General features: G+C 47.7%; 1 protein-coding gene across 4 annotated transcripts in view; it reads left to right on the top strand.

Moving 5' to 3' along the window:
• TP53INP2 (tumor protein p53 inducible nuclear protein 2) overlaps positions 1-20,134 on the top strand; it is a 59,830-nt gene extending 39,696 nt beyond the window's left edge. Inside the window, exons 3-5 of one of the 4 annotated variants that reach the window (XR_004647812.1) lie at positions 5,094-5,439; positions 9,988-14,280; positions 15,111-20,134. Coding sequence is in view for 3 of the 4 variants with exons in the window: in XM_034787095.1 (XP_034642986.1) it covers positions 5,094-5,439; positions 9,988-10,237 (596 nt within the window). In the remaining variant the exon portion in view is untranslated. Of the gene's footprint in view, positions 1-5,093; positions 5,440-9,987 lie in introns of all 4 variants that reach the window. The other 3 variants (XM_034787096.1, XM_034787095.1, XM_034787097.1) reach the window with 3 other exon arrangements.
• The last annotated feature ends 1,227 nt before the right edge of the window (positions 20,135-21,361 follow it).

Raw genomic sequence — 21,361 nt, 5'->3', positions numbered from 1 at the left:
TTTTCAGATATTTTTAGATATCCTGGAAAGAGACTAAGAATAAAGCTACGAAGTGATACAAGAGCAAGTCCTGGCTGTTTTATCACCAGGACACCCTTTGCTTGATGGAAGGAGACTGAAGAGAGCTAGTCTCTCTAACCGTGAGCTAGACCCCTGGGATCAGGCGTTGCCCCTCCCTCGGAAGGAGTGGGCTGGCCTCACTCTTATGAAAGTGCCCAGGTGGTGGTGATGGGTCTCTAAGTCACAGCATGGATGAGACTTTAACCTTCCCTCCCAGTTTTTTAGCAAGCACTGACACTTGATGCAGAGACAAGCTGGAATAGGGCAACCAGATTTTTCCAAGCAAGAAACTGGGCTACATGTCCTGGGAAGGAGGAGACAGTGCAGTGCATGGCCAGGAGAGCGTTCCTGGGGAATCAAGTTGGGGTACATGGGATGGCGATGGGCGAGGACTAACTGGGAGGCTGGACTGGCCTGTAAATGCTAGATGATTCCTTGGTTCTGAGGGATGTCTGGTGACTCATTGGGTGGAGGAGGTCAGGTCTGCAGCATGAGACGTCTGGCTGTGGGGAGGTCTCTGGGGCACCCAAGCTCAGCCACCCTGCTGTGAGTGTCTCTGGCTCAGCTGACCAGCAGCTCCTTCAGGTCACCTAAGCCTGTGATGGGGAGGGGAAAGGGGAATGTCAGATTTGTCAAACTGACAGAAACTCCAGGACAGGCCCTGAATCCCCACTCGTCAGGCTCATGCACACACCCCCTAAACAGTCCCCTTAACAACCAGCAGTCGATGTCATGCGGGCCACAGCCTTCCTGCTAGAACCCCACCAATGGTCCCTTGCATATAAATCCATGATATGCTCATATCTTGAATACTTCATGCAGATGTGGTCACCCCATCTCAAAAAAGATATATTGGAATTGGAAAAGGTTCACAAAAGGGCAACAAAAATGATTTCAGAGTATGGAATGGCTGCCGTATGAGGAGAGATTAATAAAACTGGGACTTTTCAGCTTGGAAAAGAGACGGCTAAGGGAGGATATGATTGAGGTGTGGAGAAAGTAAATAAGGAAGTGTTATTTACTCCTTCTCATAACACAAGAACTAGGGGTCACCAAATGAAATTAATAGGCAGCAGGTTTAAAACAACCAAAAGGAAGTATTTTTTCACACAATGCACAGTCAACCTGGGGAAACTCCTTGCCAGAGGATGTTGTGAAGGCCAAGACTATAACAGGGTTCAAAAAAGAACTAAATAAGTTCATGGAGGATAGGTCCATCAATGGCTATTAGCCAGGATGGGAGGGGATGGTGTCACTTGATCATTACCTGTTCTGTTAATTCCCTCTGGGGCACTTGGCATTGGCCACTGTCGGAAGACAGGATACTGGGCTAGATGGAACTTTGGTCTGACTCAGTAGGGCCGTTCCTATGTTCTTATGCATCAGCCGAGTTTTTCCTCTGCATTCTGCCTGCCAGTCAGGGATCTATCCCTCCCCCTTCTCATGGGGGGAGAGATAGCTCAGTGGTTTGAGCATTGGCCTGCTAAACCCAGCATTGTGAGGTCAATCCTTGAGGGGGCCACTTGGGGATCTGGGGCAAAATTAGTACTTGGTCCTGCTAGGGAAGGCAGGGGGCTGGACTCAATGACCTTTCAAGGTCCCTTCCAGTTCTAGGAGATGGGTTATCTCCATTAATTATTATAATTATTCCAGTCCTCTCCTGTAGACTGGAGTTATGCAAAAACACTTGAAGGCTAAGCTGGCCAGGTCCACCCTATGAGCTAAAACTGTAACGACAAAGGCCCAATAAGCTACCTACATAGGTTTAAATGTTACTCACGTCTTTGTCCCTCACTCACTGCCTCCTTTGTGTGTGCTGGGTCACTTAGCTAGATCATTTCAAATGGGTCCCTCCTTTCCTCCTCCAACCTGGGGCTGGCTCTGTGAGACCCTCACACAACTGTTGAACCACTTGGACCCTGAGGGTCCAGGCCCAGCTTTCAGAGGGGGTTGGGTGTAGCAGCCAGTAGCGAATTGGGGCAGACCAGGAGAGCAGCAGTAGGCAGCTTGAGCCAGGATGGACAGAAGCGTCTTCAAGCTTCAGTGGGGGTCGGAGGGGAAGAAGAGTCTATTGGGGTAGGTGGGGAGAGGGGAAAGCTATGTGGCTGGGTATGCTGCCTCCTAAGCACTCCTCGTGGCCCGGAGTGGCTCTGCTGCATCCTGCCTCAGTTTCCCCTTCTGCTCAGGGCCCCTTAAGAATTCCACACAGTCCAAAAGATTTAAGACAAAATTCCTCTGCTCGGCTTCTACTTTGCTGAGCCCAAATAAACTCTTTTCCACCCAGACTCTAGCTGGACCCAGTTCCCCCTAACTGAGGGTCTGTTGTCTGTAGTTCTCCACCATCATTCCCCGCTGAGGGGTGTCACAGGCCTTCTCCCCCAGGCTGTGCAGATTCACATAGATTCCTGATCCTGGAGAGGAGCCTTCTTCACCCCAACATCAGAGGCTGTCTCTTCCTGCTCTCGGAGCTGCTGGAGGCTACACCCCCTACCTTCCCTCTTCTCCAGCTTCTCGCTGTCTCCCCCTGGCTGTCCACACGCCTCTGTTTGTCTAACCCTCCCATCCTGGTTTAATCAGGTCACCATCTCTCACATGACTGAATTCATGCTCTCCACTTGGGGCAGCGAATCAGCTGTGTCACAGGTGGGCTAAGCCCGCTCTCCCTTTAAAGGGCCAGCCACCCTGTCACAGGCTGGGAAAGGAGGCATGAAAAGTCTGTGCAAAAGCAGAGTCCTCAATGCCCATGACCTGGCAGGATCACGCACATGGTGTTGGTTGCCCAACCTGAATGGCTGAGTACCACAAGCGCAAAACCATAGGCCATTCTGATCTATGGTGCTCAGTGAAAACTGCAGCTCACCTGGAAATTTTAGGTTCCCCTTCCACTTCCTGTCACAGCTACACTTATTGCCTGTCTGGAAGGAAGCCTCCCTGAGAACCCAAGTGCTTGGTGGATCAGACGTTTGTTTAGCCTGGATCCTCCCCTCTTCTCCCAGTTACACAATTGGCTCGAGCAGTGGAGGTTCCGAGAAGTAAAGAAAAACAAGCAACCCAAACCACTCCAAACTTGTCTTTATGTCGCTAAATAATCTCCAGCCGGGCCTCTCGACATCTATTAATAGCCCAATCTCCAGGGACTGGGAGAATGACTCCCTGCTGTATGAAAGTCTAATTCTGGAGCAGCATAAGCCCTTTGGAAATATGTCCCCTGAAATGAAGTCTCTCATTGGCTGCCCTCTTCCAGACCAAATGGCATCACCCCTTTCGTCCTGTCTCATGAACAATTGACCCAACATTTTTTTAAATGATTATTTTCTCAGAATTTAAAAAAAGATGATGCCTATTGAGGATCTCCAGGCCTTTTACAACTCCCTGAAAGGAAAGAGTTATTCCGCCCTTTGTACAGAAGGAAAAATGGAGGCACAAAGGGTTTAAGTCATTTGCCAAAGGTTGCACAGGAAGTTAGTGGCAAAACAGGATAGCAGCCAGGATTTTGATTGTGACTTGATTTTGCTTTAACCACTACTCCACACTGCCTCCCAGTATTATTATGATCATCCATGAAATTCATGCTGGCCTGAAAGAAATTAATACTTAGCACCTGTATAGCACTTTTCATCCGTCGCTCTCCAAGCAGTCTACAAAGGAGGCTAAGGGTTACTAACCACGCCTTACAGCTGGGGTAAGTGAGGCAGAGAGATGAATGGTCTTTCCCAAGGTCACCTAGTGATTCAGTGACACAAGCGAGCTGTAAATCCGGGTCTCAGCTCTCCCAGCCCACACTGGACCACAGTTGCTCACTGTAGGCAGATGCATCATTGATGGGACTAATTGAAGCCATCAGTGTCAAACTAGCGATGGAAAGTCTGCCCAGCACTTTGTGCTTTCATATATCTTCCTTCCCTTTGTCTTGCTGCAGACACACGTTCCGCTCAGATTTCACTCAGACCCCAACCCGCAGAGGGGTCGAACACTAGACTGCACAAATAGATCTTTGCTCAGGGCTCCCCCTTCACTAGCCCAGTGACCACTAGACCACTTCACTAGACCAGCCTGAAGCACACTGAGGAGCTCAGCAGAGGTTGGAGCAGTCCTGACTGAACCGAGCCATAATAACATCTTCCTCTGCTAGAACACAGCCAATATCAGAGCGAGGGGGCCCTGGAATCACACTCTTCCACCTGAGCTGCAAGAAACTGATGACAAGAAGCAGAGAGAGGAACTAACAGATTAGAGACAGGCTGAGCAGCTCCGTAAATTATGACACGGCTGCCATTTAGGCTTAGGAAGGCCCCATCAACATCACAGCTATGATGGGGTCCAGGGCCCTGGTTAGAACACAGTGCTAAGTTACCGTGTTGGTCACATAAGCTTAGACTGTCCAGGTTTAGAATCCAGTTCCAATACGCCATTAACCTCCACCACCAGTAACCAGCTCAGGGAGCACGCGCATTGGAAGGGAGTCTAGCGCTGCCATAACCGTGGGGCCCCGCCCTTCGGAATGCTCCGCTTGGATACAGGAAGGAGGAAGACGCCCTGGAGGGATACGTTTCCTCCTGACTCCTGCCAGTCCGCGTTGGTTTAGGTGGGGTGGACAGAGCGTATCTGTCCGAGCGCAAAGCACAAGCGAGACCAGTCCCCCGTGCTTTTCCCTGTCGGTGCTCTCATCATTCTTAGTGGTCCCTCGGGCACGCGGATGCTTGGCTGAATCGCCCCTTGAGGTGGCCGCGCTGTGCTGTGGTGGTGTTTTTATTTTGCATGGTGGTTTATACTTCAGTAAAGGTTTTATCGATTGAAAAGAAAGAAAACAATAATGCTGTTGGGGTGTCATTTTTACTAATAATGCCCCCTTTTTCTCCCCCCTTCCCCACCCCTCCCCACCCACTGTATATTGTATGTGTGTGTGTCTCTCTGCTTCTTTATTCTTCCCCCTGCCTGCCCCCCCGCCCTGCTCCCACTCTGCATGGCTTCAAACGACCGTGGTTTTTTTGGCTGCTCCCACCTTGTGGATGGTGGCTCTTGTCTCTCATTAGCTAGTTACACTTCAGCCCCAAGCGAAGAGCAGCGGGTAGGTGAGAGGGATTCCGTTTGCACTTCCCAGTCCTGTCCTGGGTCCCCCCCACCTACCACTTCGTCGTCCCACTCACTCAGTGACTATATCGGCAGGCCCGTGCCCTCCCAGCCCGACCCCTGCTTGATGGACGAGAGTTGGTTTGTCACCCCTCCCCCCTGTTTTACTGCAGAAGGCCCCGGCCCCGTCAGGTTGGAGAGCAGCCCCATGGAGGACCTCTTGATCGAACACCCCAGCATGTCCGTCTACGTCACCAGCAACAGCATTGTGGTGGAAAGGGAGAGCTCTGACGAACCGATCAGTGAAGGGTGAGTCCAGCCTGGGATGCTGCGGATAGTAATAATAGTACATGGTGTGTCTGTAGCCCATGGCAAAGGCAGACAGGTATCATCATCTCTGCTTTCCAGCTGGGGAGGCAGAGGAATGGAGGCGTTAAGAGACTAGCCCAAGATCGCACTACAAATCAGTGGCAGAGCTGGGATTAGAGCTGCAGTTTGGGGGGACAGGCTTTGCCCAGTGGCTAGAGCACTCTAGATATCCAGGCAATGCCATCTGGCTAAAACACTAAAGAAAGACTTTCATATTAAGGGTGGGGGGATGGTCCGTGGTCTCTACAGCCTTGTCTTCAGGGGAATGTTCTTTCCTTATAACATTAATTTTTGGGACCCACAAAAGGATTTTTGTTTTGCTTTTTTCATCCGGGATCCTATCCCACTTTCATTCATTGGCTTCAGAAGTGAGCGAACTCTACGCTGCAAAGAGTTAATGCGGTCTAAGATTCATGTGGGTGCCTCTCTATTTTGGATTAATTACACCAGTCCTGGCAGTTCTCCCACTGCTGTCCCACGTTGCATAGCTTCATGCCTGGACTGGCTTGTCTGTTTCCCTGCCTGCCCTCTATTGCTCTGGAGGCACCTTGACCGGCTGTCTTCTCCCTGTTTAACTGGCAGCCAGGCATGCCCCTCTACAATTTCAGCTTGTGAAGAGTTTACACACTCAGAGTCACATACCAAACCATGTCCTGTGTTTCCACATGGACCTATCAGGAGGGCCTGGACTTCTCGCTTTCTGGGGATAGGAGCATGTCCAGGACCTTCTGGACAGCAGTAATGGAATGCCAAGATCTACAACCTGGCAGAGCAAATGCAAGAGATGGGGCACCCCTGGGACATGCCCAGCGCAGCAAAGGAGCTCTGCTATCATGAACCAATCCAGACCACCCCATATTCATAGTGGTGAACGTTCCACAGTAATCAACTTGGCCTTGCTGTTGATGAACTCGGAGGACTGGTGTGGTGGCCAGGAATAAGGACATGGGTCCCATCCATGCCTCCTATACAATTTGGGAACCCTCCATTCACAGCCCTAATAGTTGATCTACCCACAGGAGCCTGACAGGTAGCAATCGAGAGTAGCAAGCTTCTAGATGTTGGTGACCCCACACTTCTCTGCGCTGAGGGCAACTCTCCTGTTGGTTTTCCACTGCTGCAGCTCTGGAGTGAACTCCACACAGATCTCCCAGAAAGGAGCCTTCCCACATCCTGAAGTGCTGCCATCACCAGTTCTCCATTACTATCCTGTCCCACCAGTCAGTATTGTAACATCGTTAGCAGGTCACTGGCCAAGTTGTCAGGATTGTCCTCCCTGCTTCCTGGGGAGTTAATGGTAGAAGCCAACGTGAAGCATCCTGATACGCCCCCCATGTTGCCCGTTATGTTGTGGTCACGGGCAGTTTAACTTGAATCTTTACTGTGGGGGTTCTTGATCTCCCCATCCCATCCCTGTGGAGCTCAAGAAAAAGAGCGTGCCATCTGGTTACGGACTGCACTCCTTATCATCTTGATGATGGATGGACGCGTTTGACGTCCCTGGATGATGCTGCCATGATAGAGTGGCAACATCGCTTACTCAACATCTCATTCATTCTGCAGTCAGAAGCCATACACCAGAAGAAGTCAGGGCTCGTTTGCCAAGCCCAGAAAGCAGAGCTCAGTCCAGTGAAGTCACTCCAGGAAAGGGTCGTACAGAAATAACTGTTCGATTTCATCCTCCTCCTCTAGCCATATTGACACAGCATCACTGTGCCCCAAGTACCCCTTGCAGCTGGGTACCCTAGCACCTTGCTTACCATCACTTCCCCTCTCAGCCATCGAAGGACTCCACGACAGGCTGTCTTGCCTCAATCATATCCCCTGCCCCTTGGGGCAAGTTTATTACAAACAGTGAAAATAATCCATAGCAAAAGTCCCCAAATGTAGTCCATTTATCACCCCAGTGCACCTAGTCCATTGACACCACACATACTGCGCTCTGGCATCTTCCACAACACCTGGCTCTTCATAGGTCCTCTCCTGTCCTTCTGCCAGGACACCCTTCCAGCTAGAGTGCACCTCTGCTCTTCCCAGTGCAAAGCCCCCCTTCCCCCCGCTGACTTCTCAGCTGGGAGTTCGTCCTCACCCGGGGAACATTCATTATCCCCCTATTTCATTAACCTCTCAGGCAAGCCAGCAGGGAGATGCTTCCACTGTTCTCTTGGGTCCTCTGGCTCCAGTTCTCCAGCAAGGAGATGTCAGCTGGTAACCCCCTCTCCTGCTCCCTTGCCTTCCCCAAGGACCTCCTACAGCTGCCTTCAGAGATCTCCTCCCTGATCCTTATTAGCCTCAGGTGCTGCTCCACCCTCTGAACTGGCCAAAGGTGGAGCACCTGTTCTGGCACAGGGGGACTGGACCTGCTTCATTTAAAGGGGCCAGCCCTCCTGTGACACTGCAGCTGTCTCCGAACCCATCCAAAGCTACCTGGCTGTGTGGCTGCCCATACGTGTGCGGAGCGGTTTGTTCGTATTAATGACGATCAGGATCACAGTGCTTCCTCCACACTGCCGGGCAGCACTTTGTAAATAGTGCTTACTCTCAAACAAGGGACAAATTACGGGATGCTAGGAAGGGAATCATGGGAGTTTGTTCATTTGAGCCCAAATCCCAGAAATCCAGTAGGTTCCAATAGACACCCCACAATGCATTGCAAGAAAAAGCCCAGAATGCTGGGCCCCGAGGAGCAGAACATTGCACCGGGAATATCCGTTCAGAATGGTGCGCAGTTATTTCCAGAAAGTACAGAGCTTTGTGAAGGCAGTGCTTGAGAAGGGAAGTAGCGTAAGATGGTGTAGACAACGCAGTGTGGGCACACCCTTTCAGTCATACCACCGGTATCGTTACAGCAGAAAACCAGACACCAAAAAAAACAAGCCTGTGGCAATAAGGCTTTGGAGTGGATTTGGCTCCACTCACCTTTCACTGGTGTCTTGGAATTTACCATGTTGGCTCTTTTAGGAAGGATATTTGTCGGCTTTTCCTCCTCATCTCAGCTCATCTGCATCTCCTCCGCCCTGGTCCTGCAGTGCAGTTCTAGTTCTGAGCGCAAAATCCTCCACTCTGGAATGTGGTTCTTCCTGCAAATTGAGCTCTCCTGGGCACCGAACCGTCCGTCCCCCCCCCCCCCCCGCACTCCTAGGCAGAAAAAGAACCCCAGAGAGGGGACCAAAGCCCACTGCTTTTCCGGGAAAGGGGACCCTCCTGGGAGACAGCAGCAATCCTTACTTCCAGTTCCACACTTTCTCCCATCGGCAGCCGCAGAGTTCACAACCAATGCCCGGTAGTGCAGCCACATGGCAAATTACAAGCCACGTGGGCTGCTCAGTGTTTTGGGATGTGTTACCAGAGTATCACAACAGCACATACACACCAAAGGCAAACTGGGCTAAGGCCCAGCCATGAGCCAGCCAGAGAGCTCGATGGCTTTTGGCATTAACACTCCATGGGACCGTGGGCCAAATACATCGTTATTGTTTATACAGCACCACAGAGGGACATGGCCCAGTTCAAGAGCAAATTCCCCGGGCAAGTCTCAGAGGACGACACTGAGCATCATCGGCTGGGATCTCATTTACCCTTTGCAAACTCCTTTTTCGTAGGGCCAAATTCCAATCTGGCTGGAGTCAGTGAACGTTTGAAGGCGGAGGTGAAATACAAAGCAAAATGGCTACAAATAATAGTTAAAAGTAGGGAGGAAATGAGCTCAATTTGCCCTTGATTTCCCTCATTGTTGGAGGAGAACTTCTGCTGACCGAGCAGCTGGCTTTCAAGCTCTCTTCTCCCCGTGAGTCATCTGTGCTAATGGAACCTGGTTCAATCACGCCAATCGTTTGATCTGGGGAAGTCCTGTTCCTTTTAACAACTCTGCTTATTGCAGATTGGCCTATGGAGCAGTTCACTCATAATTCCATTGGCCTTGTAAGAGGCTTTGAACAGCGTTGCTTACAGGAGACAGCAGGCCAAATTCAGAGGTGATGAGTAGGGGAAGGGCCTCAATTAAATGCCAATTACTAAATCAAAGGGAGCCTAAACTGGAGTAATTTGCATGCTGAGAGATTAGAAGAAACCACCTTAGAATCTCTTCTAAATTTGTCCCTGTATGTGTGTTCGTCTGTAAGACACTCGCGTGCAAAGCCAGCTAAGTGGTTGTTAAGGGGATGTTAGCCTGGGTAATACGAGCATTTTAAAGAATTAATCTGCCATACCGATCTTGGGAAAATAGCTCTATTTCCATGGTGCTATCACCATAGTACCGCATGCAACCTCCAACGGAACAATTCTTGGTCGTGCTGAGCATGACGTGGGGCTCGTCTCTTCTTTTGTTGTATGGGCATTTGACTCAGAAGGGAGCTGTCAGGAGTCTCATGTGTGACTCCAGTTGGCAGTCGACCCCTTCATGCCCTGGGGAAATGCAAAGTGGTGTCCCATCTGTCTGAGGTCATCCTGAGCTTAACTATTAATGAATGTGTGTGTCTCTCTCTCTAGGGACGTGCCTGAACCCCGGCTGGAGCGCCGCACCCCGCACCACCCCACCTCTCTCACGGCAAAAGCTGCCATCTTGGAGAAGGTCAGCCAGGTCCGTCGGATCCAGCGGGCAAAGCAGCTGGTGGAGAAGCACAAGCTCAGTCAGAAGGTCATGCAGAGGCAGAACCGCGCCAGAGAGCGCCACCCCCGGCGGGCCAAACACCAGGGCAGCTTTGTCTACCAACCATGCCAGCGCCAGTACAACTACTAAACTACTTCAGGAAGTCTGCACCGCGGGGCATTACCCTTTTAACTCTCAAGCTTCACGTCCCATCTTGCGATGCTTTCTCCAGCAGAGGTGTCTTCATCCTTTCTCTGGAATAAACCTATCCCCATGAGAGACGCTTTTCAATTTCTTCTGAACTGATGATGCTCCACAGCAGATCCTTGCTGGGCTCTCCTTCGGTTTCACTCCCCTTTTTACACTAGCGTATACATTTACTTACCTATTATTTTCTTCCTTCTCCACTTCGATACTTTGCACTCCCCTCCCCACCACTGCAGCTTTTGCTCTGGCACTGAGCAGGAGAGAAAGCCGGCACATCACCCTCACGTAACCTAATGACACTGGCTGGGGGACAGCTTTTAAATGTCAAGAAATTATTTAAAAGAATAAGTGCTAAAGTCTCTGGAAAAACTTGTGTCCAACCAGTTACCCTCGGGAAAATGATTCCTGATGGGAGGTATTTCCCCAGCTCCCCGACTCCCTCCCCAATACTTGAGTAAGTTCTTCCAGCTGCTCTTGCAATGGTTACCTGTATTTGAATTCGAGTTTGGTGTTCCCAGTGAATGCTCTACTTTTCACTAAGCTTAACACCAATGTTATGCTGAATTTATGGGAGGGTGAAGACGCCCCATCATTTCCTTTGTCCCTTGCCGTTATATTGGGAGCCTGTGACGTCAGTGCCTTTCTTTATGACATCACACTCTTCTCTGTGGAACAGATTGTGATGTCACAAATGGAGATACCAGATTCAAATGCAAACTGGAACAAAATAACAACAAAATTGGCCCAAATTCCAGGAAAATGTAACAATTTATGTGGAATAAAGACTATTCCCCCCACCCCCTTTAAAAACTGGATTGTATATTAGATCCTCTATGAATTAACTTGGGAGCTGGGATTGTGGTATCACTGATGATCCTTACTTGCATGCTTTTATTATCTAGCTGTCTGTTCAGAGGTGCCATGCTGGAGTAAAGGGAACCCTGCTTGAGCATCTCCTAGCAAGTATTTAAGGCCTGATTTTCAGAAGTGTTGAGCACCGACAACTCCAACTGAAATCCGTGGGAGCTGCAGCTACTGAGTGCTTCTGGAAATCAAGCCTGTGCAGTATTACTGTAGCCCTTAATTCCCCACAGCCTTTTAAAAAGAGTGCAAAGTCCATTTTATTATTCCGGTGCTTTCAGGTTACAGTCGGGTGTCTTACAATATGTTTGGCCCACCCCTCCAAACAGCTTTGCTTAAGGGACAAGTGTCAAAGCTCTAAGCAGATTATTGCATGTGGAACACAGGGCAGAGATCAGGTGGTCTTTAGAAAGGCTGAACAAATCTGCCTCATGAAATGGTCAGGAACATTCACCAGCTTAGGCAAAAAACAAGAAGAAACAAATCCCGCAATGACTTACTTGCATTTTACAATGACGAAGCCCTTAAAAAGCCCTCATCCATTCGAATAAAGAATTCTCATTCCAGGCAACAGGCTGGGCAGAAGCCTGTGGGGGTGCATTATCTGATTGGTTGTAAACACCATATTAGATCTTCAGAGCCAATGGTTGAGCAATGAACAAGGAGGCCTACCCCCTAGACTGGGTTGTCATTTCCTCGGTCTGTCCAAATCACTGGATTTCTGGCAAAAGGCTCTCCCTGGTCTCCGCTGGTTTTGGTGCCCCGGGGAAGCCAGTGATCTGTACATGTCCAAACAGGTCTTGGTGTTTTCTATTTTCAGTCAAAATCTGGGCCCTCGGAAAACAAACCCGCAAAGCAGCATTGTGTAAATCCCACTACCTCCAAGGAGCTGTTAGAGGAGCCACTCCCAGCAGACAGGTCTAGCCTCAGTGGATGATGATACTTCTTGAGCATGGTCCTAAAGCTAGTGGTTGGACATAACCCATCACTCAAACCCCCAGGCGTGAGAATTCTCCTTCACGCTGGTATAACAGCCTGTGGTTTGCTGCCCCATCTAGCGTTTGGGAGGACAGTGCAGAAAGGGGCTTGTGCAATAGTCACAGAGGTGGTAAAGTATGTCGAAGCTGGTAGCGAAAGGATGTGCAACAAGAGAGGAAGCGAGAGAGATTGGGGACAAAAGAAAGGCAGGAGGAGAGAGGCAAGACAAGAAACGAGGATGGAAACTGGAGCAGTTGAGAGGGTACAAGCCCAAGGCCGAGAACTGTGTAGCGCAGAACTTGTGCCTACGTGGATGGAAAAACACACAAGTCCCCCAAAAAGAGGTATATATGGCAGCTCCCCTATTCCCCTGTTACAGGCAGGCCTAACGCTCGCTAGTCTGATAGTCCCTACAGGACTATAGGGAGTTTCCGATGGGAAATAAAGTTCCAGGCGTTCAGCCCAGTTGAGGAATTTCTTCTCTGTAGTCAGAATGGGCTAATAGATAACCCCCGGTTAACTGCACTAAAGATTGTGCCCTGTGTCATGAATAGCCATATTCATCCCTGGTGGTTTTAATGCTGCTACACCAGAGCTGGGTTTGGCCCAACATGTTTATCCTTAAAAGGCCACTGTCAAGATATAAAAAATTGTACGTTAATAATACGCGATTAGTAAAACCGCAAAGCTGTCTGAAAATCACTTTCCTCCATTAATGCTCTTTATTTACTGCTTGCACTTCACTCCCTGGGGGAACGAAACTAGGCTGTCCACAGGCAGGCTCCCGTTCCCATTTGCACAATGCTGTTGAGTTTGAGTTTCCACCATGCAAGGCCATGTTGAGCTACAAAAATAAACCACTTTCACTGGAATTTCTTCTATAAACCATTATTCAGACCTTTACCTTCATAGTAGGTTTTGTGAAATTGTGTTTTTAAAAATAATTGTAAACAGTGGGCCTCCACCATGTGAGCGCCGCTTTTAAAATGTCTAATAATTGAGCTCTTGAGACTTTTGAGAGGAAATAAACTTACAATTAGCAGCCTCCAGGAATGGAGGCTAACAGATCTGGTTAGCCCGGAGAATGGCTACTATAATTTTGCCTGCAGGATCTAGCTAAAATGCAGGTGCCATGGGAGCCTCTAAAAATACAGAGATAAATGGGATTATTTTAAATATATTTAATATTTGTTGTTCTTCAGTGTAATCAACCATTGTTTGAAACAGCCCTACTGCCTCTATAACTCTCCCAGTCTGGCTTTTGTAAAATTCTGCACAAGACCATTATTAGTGTCTCCAAACACAAAGCCCTGCTGCCCTCATGACACTACTGAACAGAAAGTTCTCACACAGCATGGAAATAAATTCTAACCCGCCTAGAGAAATAAGAGCAGTGCCTGGCAAAGATTAAAAAACAGTAACATCATCCTGTATTAATGGAAAAGACGCTGCAGGCAGCTATATCTGATCGAATCATTGGTGACTCTAGTAACTAGAGATAACTCCCAACCAATATGCTGGACCTGAACTCCTCCCCCACCCCCAGCACACACAAACCTTGTTGATGTTCCAGCTGGCTCTGAGCTCTGTAGCTTGGGCCCATCTCTAATAGGAACCTGATTTTTAGAATCTGATCCCTCCTTTCATTGAAGTCAAGGGCAAAATTCCCATATTGCTAGGATCAGCTGTTTGTTCCTCTTTGCTTTTGCACCCTTGTCAGCATCTGGAGAGGCAGCCGAGCTCATGTGCACAGATCTCTTGGCAAGACGGTTTAACAGCAGTTAAGAGAAAGAGAGAGAACTTGAAAAGCCAGTGTTATTTCCTATGGTCTGGATGAGCCCCACCCCTGTCTGTTGTTTGATACCAGCTCCACATTGTCTCCACGTGTTGGAGCAGGCAGTGGTGTGATAGAACTTCATCTGCTCACTGCTGAAGGTCCCACCAGGAGTGTGTTAAAGATGGCAACACGTCTATTATTTCATTTGCAGCCAACTCCTTACCAGAGACTGGCAATGTCTTGACTTGATGGGACATTTACAGCCATTCACATCCTTGGTTTTCTATTAAATGCCTTTTTCTCAAGTGAGCCCTGATGCAAGTTGGGACTGGTGCATTTTACATGAACGCCGACTCAAGTTCCTGCAGAGGTGAGGAGGAGCTATTTCCTAAACTCGTCAATGTCCATGTCAGGGTTAAGAATTTTTTAAGCAGCAACATAGGAACAGGGTTAAATTTTGGATGCTCATCAAGTCTCCGCCCCCCGCATCCCCGGTTCAGTTCTCCTTTCCATAGGCTGTTTGGTCAAACTGTTCTGCAGCATTAGGCTGTTTCATGCACATAAGGTGGCTTTAGAGGGAGATTTCCTTGCTGGAGCAGACACCAATAAAGAGCTGTATGAGGTCAGTAATTTTCTGCCTCCCGGTCAGCTCCCACCTGTTACAGTTACACAGTTCTACACCTCCACTTACAACATGCCTCAGGCACCCTGCAAATGACAGTGATGTCACAAATTTAACATGATGATGTCACCCATGCCCAGAGCCCCCATAACACTTGTGATATTTGGAGCTGACCATTGTGTCTTGCAGATCAAACAGGTGCCAAATGGCTGCGAGAGAGAGAGAGAGCGAGCAAAGCTTCCTAGAAACACAAATTGCTTTGGGGAATGTTACTCACCTTGTACATCTTACAATGCGTGTGTCTGCTAAGCTGCTCCCAAGCATTTCTCCCAGTAGGAGAAGTCCCTCTTTAAAAGCCTCCCAGCCTCGCTAATTGTCCAGGACAGTGAGAAGCAAAAACTACTCAATTAGGACTTGATCCAACAGCAATTGAAGTCAATGGCAAAGCTCTAGTCGCCCTCAGTAGTGCCGGCCAGGGCCCTTAAGTGCTGTTAAAACAGAGGCACTGAGTCCAATAGCCCAACTGCCCGTTTCAGTGGTGGTTCATTTCTAATATTTAAAGTTTTATTTTTTTTTAGAAGGAGAATGCAAGGAACTTTGCTTGGATGTCATCGTTCTGCACAACTGCATCATGTTATCCCTAGTCAGCAGGGGAAACCAAGCAAAACTACCATCCCACTTTATATCAAGAGTTTAGAAAGGGTTAATCAATGATTGATAATGTTTTACTGAAAGGTCAAATCATTGTTAGACAGGTCACTAGGTTACTATTACCATGGCTTACAAGCATCTAAAACACAGACTGTCCTCAACGTAATCATTTATTAACCCTTTATAAGCTGATTAGAAATGCACCTGCTATCAAGTGTGACCAAACAGCTAATGCTGTGACAGAGGTGTGTTCACACTGTGCTTGGAGGCGATCACTAGAAGTACTGGTCTGCTACCAAATTTCCTGTCCTAGTTCTTTAACGATCAACCAGAGCCCGTCACGCTGAGGTTGGATGGCTCTCCTTTTATCTTAAAGCAAACAAAAGGTGCTTAAAACACAGAATCTTTGGGTGCCCGTGTGTAAATATTTTAAAAACACAGAGTGGCTGTACGGTGTTGATTTTGGTTTTGCATTCAGTATTTCCAGTTTGTGGTTAGTTGTGTGATGCTCCCAACTGAAAGGTTAAACAAACAAACTAACCTGTGGCTGGGAGCGTGTTGTTCTGATCTCCTACTTTAATGGCTATGCGGAGTTTTCAATTTCTTTTTTATTTGTGTAGGGGAAATTACAGCGTGGACTCAGGGACAAACACGTGCATTGGGATCTTTAAAAGTGCATATTTCAGAACATTTGATTCTGATGCGTTCTTTTATTTCCTGGGAGGCTGTGGATATGAATCTGCACGTCCTAAAGGAATCTGTGAAACCTAGTGAGATGTCTTTTTATTTTCTTAGCATGAATTGCTAGTATCAGCTGCCTTCTGGACGAGGAAAAGGATTCGACTGGCACCAGTGTAACTGTGTAACAGATTTAAAGTTAGCAGTGTCCACTTACTAGCTACGGGGCCACCCAGGGGCACACCCACCTCACTCATGTGGGTCCCAGGAATCACATGGAAATTGTTGAAATACAATTTATTCCTCCTCTAGGCCAGCGTTATTGGAAATATCTAGCTAGCTATTTTTAAGGAATATGTTTTGAGAGGGCATCAAAGCCCCCAAGGGCTTGGGGGCAATGCCAAGATCTTGGAGGCAGAGCTAACAACAGATCTGTGCTCCACACGAATCACAAACTTGAGCTAGATCTTGCTCCCAGCGGAGTCAACGGGAGCAGGATAGGGCCAGGCGGGTGCAAAATGGTTTGGAAAAAGTGCGTTGAGAGTAAGAAGGGGGCAGGGGAGGGAGCACTGCGACGGTTGTTCGCGCTCTCAGGAATAATGTCATTTCTGATTTTTTTTTTTTAACATTAAAAAAAAAAAAAGGCACCGGGTGGAAAACAAAGTCCTGGGGGCACATCTGTTTAGAAAGCCAGGTGGGCTTGGCTCTTGCTTTCTCAGCGGGCTAATGTTGAGGCCACGGCCAGCATGGGCAGTGTAATGGAGTAGATCTTCTAATAACTCTTGCCCATCTTTAGAGCATAGAAGCCAGATCCCTGCGAGGTACTATCCCCCCACACACACACACACATGACCCAGGAGAGCGCTCACAGCCAGTCAGGCTCTATACGAGGGGAGGGGCAGACTGCAGGGAGGAGCCAGGGGGATGACTGTCATTCTCCCGCCACCTGGGTGGAACTTGCATGGAAAGAGCAACATGGCGCCAGGCGAGATTATCTCTTCTGCAGAGCTCCTCTCCAGGGGCCAGAGCCAGGGGGGAAATATAACCTCTGCCTGGCTGACCCTGCCTGCCTGTGGATTCTCCCACAATCGGCCTGGTGCAGAATCAGAACCCACATCCTCTGCCATGCAGCGGTAAATTCCGCCCTTCTTAGTTGCAGGGGGTGAGGGAACCGCTTCGCCCATAAACACCACTGACCCTGCTTTTTTGAAGTCAACAAGAGGTTGGCTTCAATGGGGGCATGGGCAGCCCGTGAGCACAAAGCTGGGGGAATGCCCCCCTTTTGTTTTAAAACATTTATGTAGGGCCAAGTCTGAAGCCACATATTCTAGCATTCTGCATAGAACACCAACACCCCCCGAAGCAGCCCTAGTTAAGTGATCCTGGTTCAGGGGCTGAATTCAAAAGCGGGTCACAGCAGCCCACTTAGTCCTTGATCACAAACACACAAGCCGTCCATGATGCTAGACTCTGCCTACTGCATTTTGGCCGGGTTTCATTTGCATTTAAAGGGTGACGAGGAGCGCTGCTGGGCGACAAGCTGGGTGCCATGGAAAGCACACCTGCCAGCAGAGCTGCCCTTGAAATCCAGCCCTTCGAAACCAGCACCTACAAGTACCACTTCCGAGAGGCACCCACGCTGCTGGGAAAGCCCAGCCTTGAGGAAAGTCAATTCGGTCCAGCAGGGCCCCTTTCTTTTAATATTGCAAAGTACAAATTTAGGTATGTAGTTCATCCCAAAGCTCCTCGCTTTAGGAACCTGTTATTTCTCTTTGTATATTTTAAAACCGTATGTAGCTGTGTGTGGAGCAGTTTCCTTTTCTCCAAGTCCCAGGGGGGAGGAAATCCATTAGTGTGTTTGATGAAGGCCATGCACAGTACCAAACTCTCCTGCGATGTAAAAAGCCCATGTTTGCAAGAGCACAGGGCTAGGATAATTCCCCGCCCAACTCCCTTGCATAGATTGGGGCTGAAATTGGTGGTTTCCAGTTATGGAAGAGGTGTTTTTTTTTTAACAAATGAGCATGGCCGATATTTGTTATTTAATAAATAGACAAATATGACTGCAGTGAAAAGTGAAGGTTCAGCAATGGTCACTCTCCTTGATAGTGGTTCTCCACCATTTCCATAATGTAACGCTATATTACAACAGAAAAAAGCTTTGGGACCCATCTAGCTAGTTCTCTCTCTCTCTCTCTCACACACACACACACACCTCTGTTGGAGAGCCCCAGGTTGAGCACGGATGCTTTAAAATAAGATGGGAGACAAGTATATGTCTGGATGATGCATCTACTCCCCCAAGCTCTGAACTTCTCCAGGAATGTGACCATTCTTTCATGGCATGGATACCTAACAGTACAAAGAATAGTACGATGCCATTGTCTGCACTAATGGCGCACCTCACGCTGTAATCAGTTAGTTACTTTTTCTTTAAACAGATTGAATTTGAAAAGGAGGAAGAGAAGTAAAACTGCTTGAGGTCAAGGATGTGGAATTTCTTCTGTATCCCTAGGGCACCTTTGGAACCTCTTCTGTAGACTCTCTGGGCCTCCTTCGCCTCGCCCACCGTTTTTAACTCCACTGACCTCTCTCTGGCCAATTTGACTCCCATGTAGGATCAAAGTCAGGCCAACCATCGTCTTTTCTCCTTTAGTTTCAGGTGCCTCCTCTATGCCATTCTAGAAGAACCTTTGCCTATTACGCAGTTTGGTATGTTCACCTCCGTCCGTTTCTCCTGCAGCTGTTCCTGTGAGCTGTCAGAGATACAGCCATTCTATGAACACCTCCTTGGCCCAGCTCTCATTCCACTGAACTGCCTGGGAGTTTTGTCAATGGGAGGGGGAATAGGGAGATTAGAAAAAAGTCTATTTATAAATAAAAATGGGGAGGGGGAGAGGAGGAAGTGCTCTGGCATGGTTAGTAAATCACTTTTGTTTTGACGTGTGAGAGTTTTGTGAATCCTCGTAACAGAGGAGATGCTGCCTCCCCCTTCTGCTCACCCCCAAAAAGGCAGCCTGGCACCTGGAGCATGCAACAGCGGGCAGCTCTTGGAGTGCAGAAGTGAAAGGGTGACAGCACTCTCGCCAGTCAGAAACACAGGGTCGGATTTTTAAAGGGCCTCACTGTAGCCTCCGGCTTTATGCCCTTGATGCAGGCACAAAAAGGCTCTTTCTAAAAAGTTAGCTCACGAAATTTAATTTAAAAAACAAATCCCACATTTTCCTCAAAAAAATGGTTATAAAAAAAGGGAACGGCTCCATCTAGTATCCAAGCTGATGCTGACTTATTCCTTCTTTGCTCAATAAACAGCTGCAGCTTCAAGTTCTTTACACCTCCCTACCCCCTTTGTTTACAAGGAGGTAGAGGATGTGGGTTAGCACCTGATGAAACATTCAGCCCGTACCCGTCTAAACCCACTTGGGCAACACCAACTTCCCTAATAATAGGTCTGCCTGATTAGGCTCTGAGATATGTCAGGCTCATTGTTCTAGCTCAGCACGTGCTCTTCTCCACACTAGCTGCCTGCAACTAGTGGCTCTTCGGTCAGAGGGAGTCTACACTAGCCCCCATCGTTACCGCCATTGCCACTGCTCAGCCGTCCTACATGGAGATTCAGACTCTGGGTGAAAGCCTGGCTCCACTGAAGTCAATAGCAAAACTTCCTTTGACTTCAATGGAGTCAGGCTTTTACCCTTTATCTCCAGGGTGTGGGAGATCCTATTCCTTGTAGGGAGAGGGGGAAAAACCACCCTACTAGCATGTAACTTGTATAGGGTCCACCTGTATGAGAAACCCCAAACGTCTTTGCTGTTCCAACTCCTTCTTGCCTAACAGTGAGCGGGGGAGCAAAGCTGACCATAAATACAAACTATTTTAAACACCCAATTCTCACTACAAACAACTTGTATCTAATTCACTTTTGTGCTTTCAAAATCCAGCTTTTACCCTTCCTGAGACAAAGGTACAGCTCACACTGTAACAGCAACATAGTAATATTCTTTTCTATTGTATCAGAACTGTATCTGTAACGTAGCATTTGAGTGTTGCAATATTTTGTGTATATATATCTCTCAACTCCCACAACTAGGTATTATACTCATAATACTCTCCTATATGCATTATACCTCTTCATAGTGTATTGACTGTGTATGTGCCTTTCACCCCTTTGCATGGTTTGGTAACAAATTAGGGAACCATAGTTAAAGTCCTATGCAAAAAACGACTGGGAATTTAAATTACAAAAAAAATTCTGCAGCTGTATGTTATTGTGGAAAAAAAAATAGATCTGGGATTTTCAAAGGAGCCAGAGTTAGGCCCCCAAATACCCTTTAGTTTGGTACCTAAATCCCCTATGCACCTTTGGGAACTCCTGCTTAAAATCTGATTTCCCACCAGTTTGAGGGTGAAGATAGAGTATAAAGATGACATGACTACCACCAGCACTTTGCCAAAACACACTGTATGTTAAAAATCCATTTTTTTCCCTTTCAAAGGCTTATCTAAAGAGGAGGTACTATTTGGTTTGAAAGGGTTGCCTTAAACCTTCTTAAAATGAGTTTGAGAACATTTTCTGGTTTTGCTATCTCCTTTCCCCTCCCTCCACACCACCACTCTAACAAGCAGCAAATTTTGAGTGCGTGTGCATTTGACCTGTTTAGAACACAACCCCGATGACCAAGCAGATTAAACTCCTAGTAGGTTTTTTTCCCCAGCTCTGTTCAGCTGAGAGGGTGATTTAAACCTTAGAATCTATTGTATGCCTTACAATAGCAGGACAACTTTTAAAACAGGGGTTTTGAGAAGACAAAAATAAAAAGCCCCACATTTTCTACATCACTATACTGTAGGAACTGAAACCTAGTTCAAAACAGAAAGCTAACAAAATACATTCTTGTTGTGTGTTACATGTTAAAGCAATGTAAGCAAGGCTCGTAGAAAGAGGGAGTCTACTTCACGTAGAATACTGTTTAAACATTTGCAATATGTTGACAGAGCGAAGGACATGACTGCCTGGGACATGTTATGTGGTGTGCGTGTGTGTATGTAACATGGTTTTGGTTGTTAGATTGTAATGCTGTCCTGGAAAAAAAAAATCTAATATAAAGGAAAACCACAAGAAATTAAAAAAAAAATCTATATATTTAAAGCATACTTTGTGTGTGTGTTTTAAATCATAAAGGGAACCAGGTGCAGTAAAACTGGTTACATCCACCATTCAAAATCCAGTAGCGTATTTCACTGACTGTAGCAAGTGTTTGTTCCCGGAGAATGGTTAAACACTGCCCTAATGAGGGAAGCACCAGCGTTTTACATGTCAGTACAGATCAGAACACAGGATTTCAATTTCACAAGCCTGCAAGAAGTTTAAATAAAAAGTAGTAAAGGGTCATGCTGCTAATCACAGTTCTTGTCCATGCAGACAGTGGGAATCTGTTAAAATAAAAGCCTTCGGCTCAAAGTGATGCATTCTTGATACAGCACATCTCAGTCTGTGTAC

Source organism: Trachemys scripta, chromosome 12, assembly GCF_013100865.1.
Source record: "Trachemys scripta elegans isolate TJP31775 chromosome 12, CAS_Tse_1.0, whole genome shotgun sequence".
Lineage (NCBI taxonomy): Eukaryota > Metazoa > Chordata > Testudines > Emydidae > Trachemys > Trachemys scripta.
This window is presented reverse-complemented; position numbering and strand designations above follow the sequence as displayed.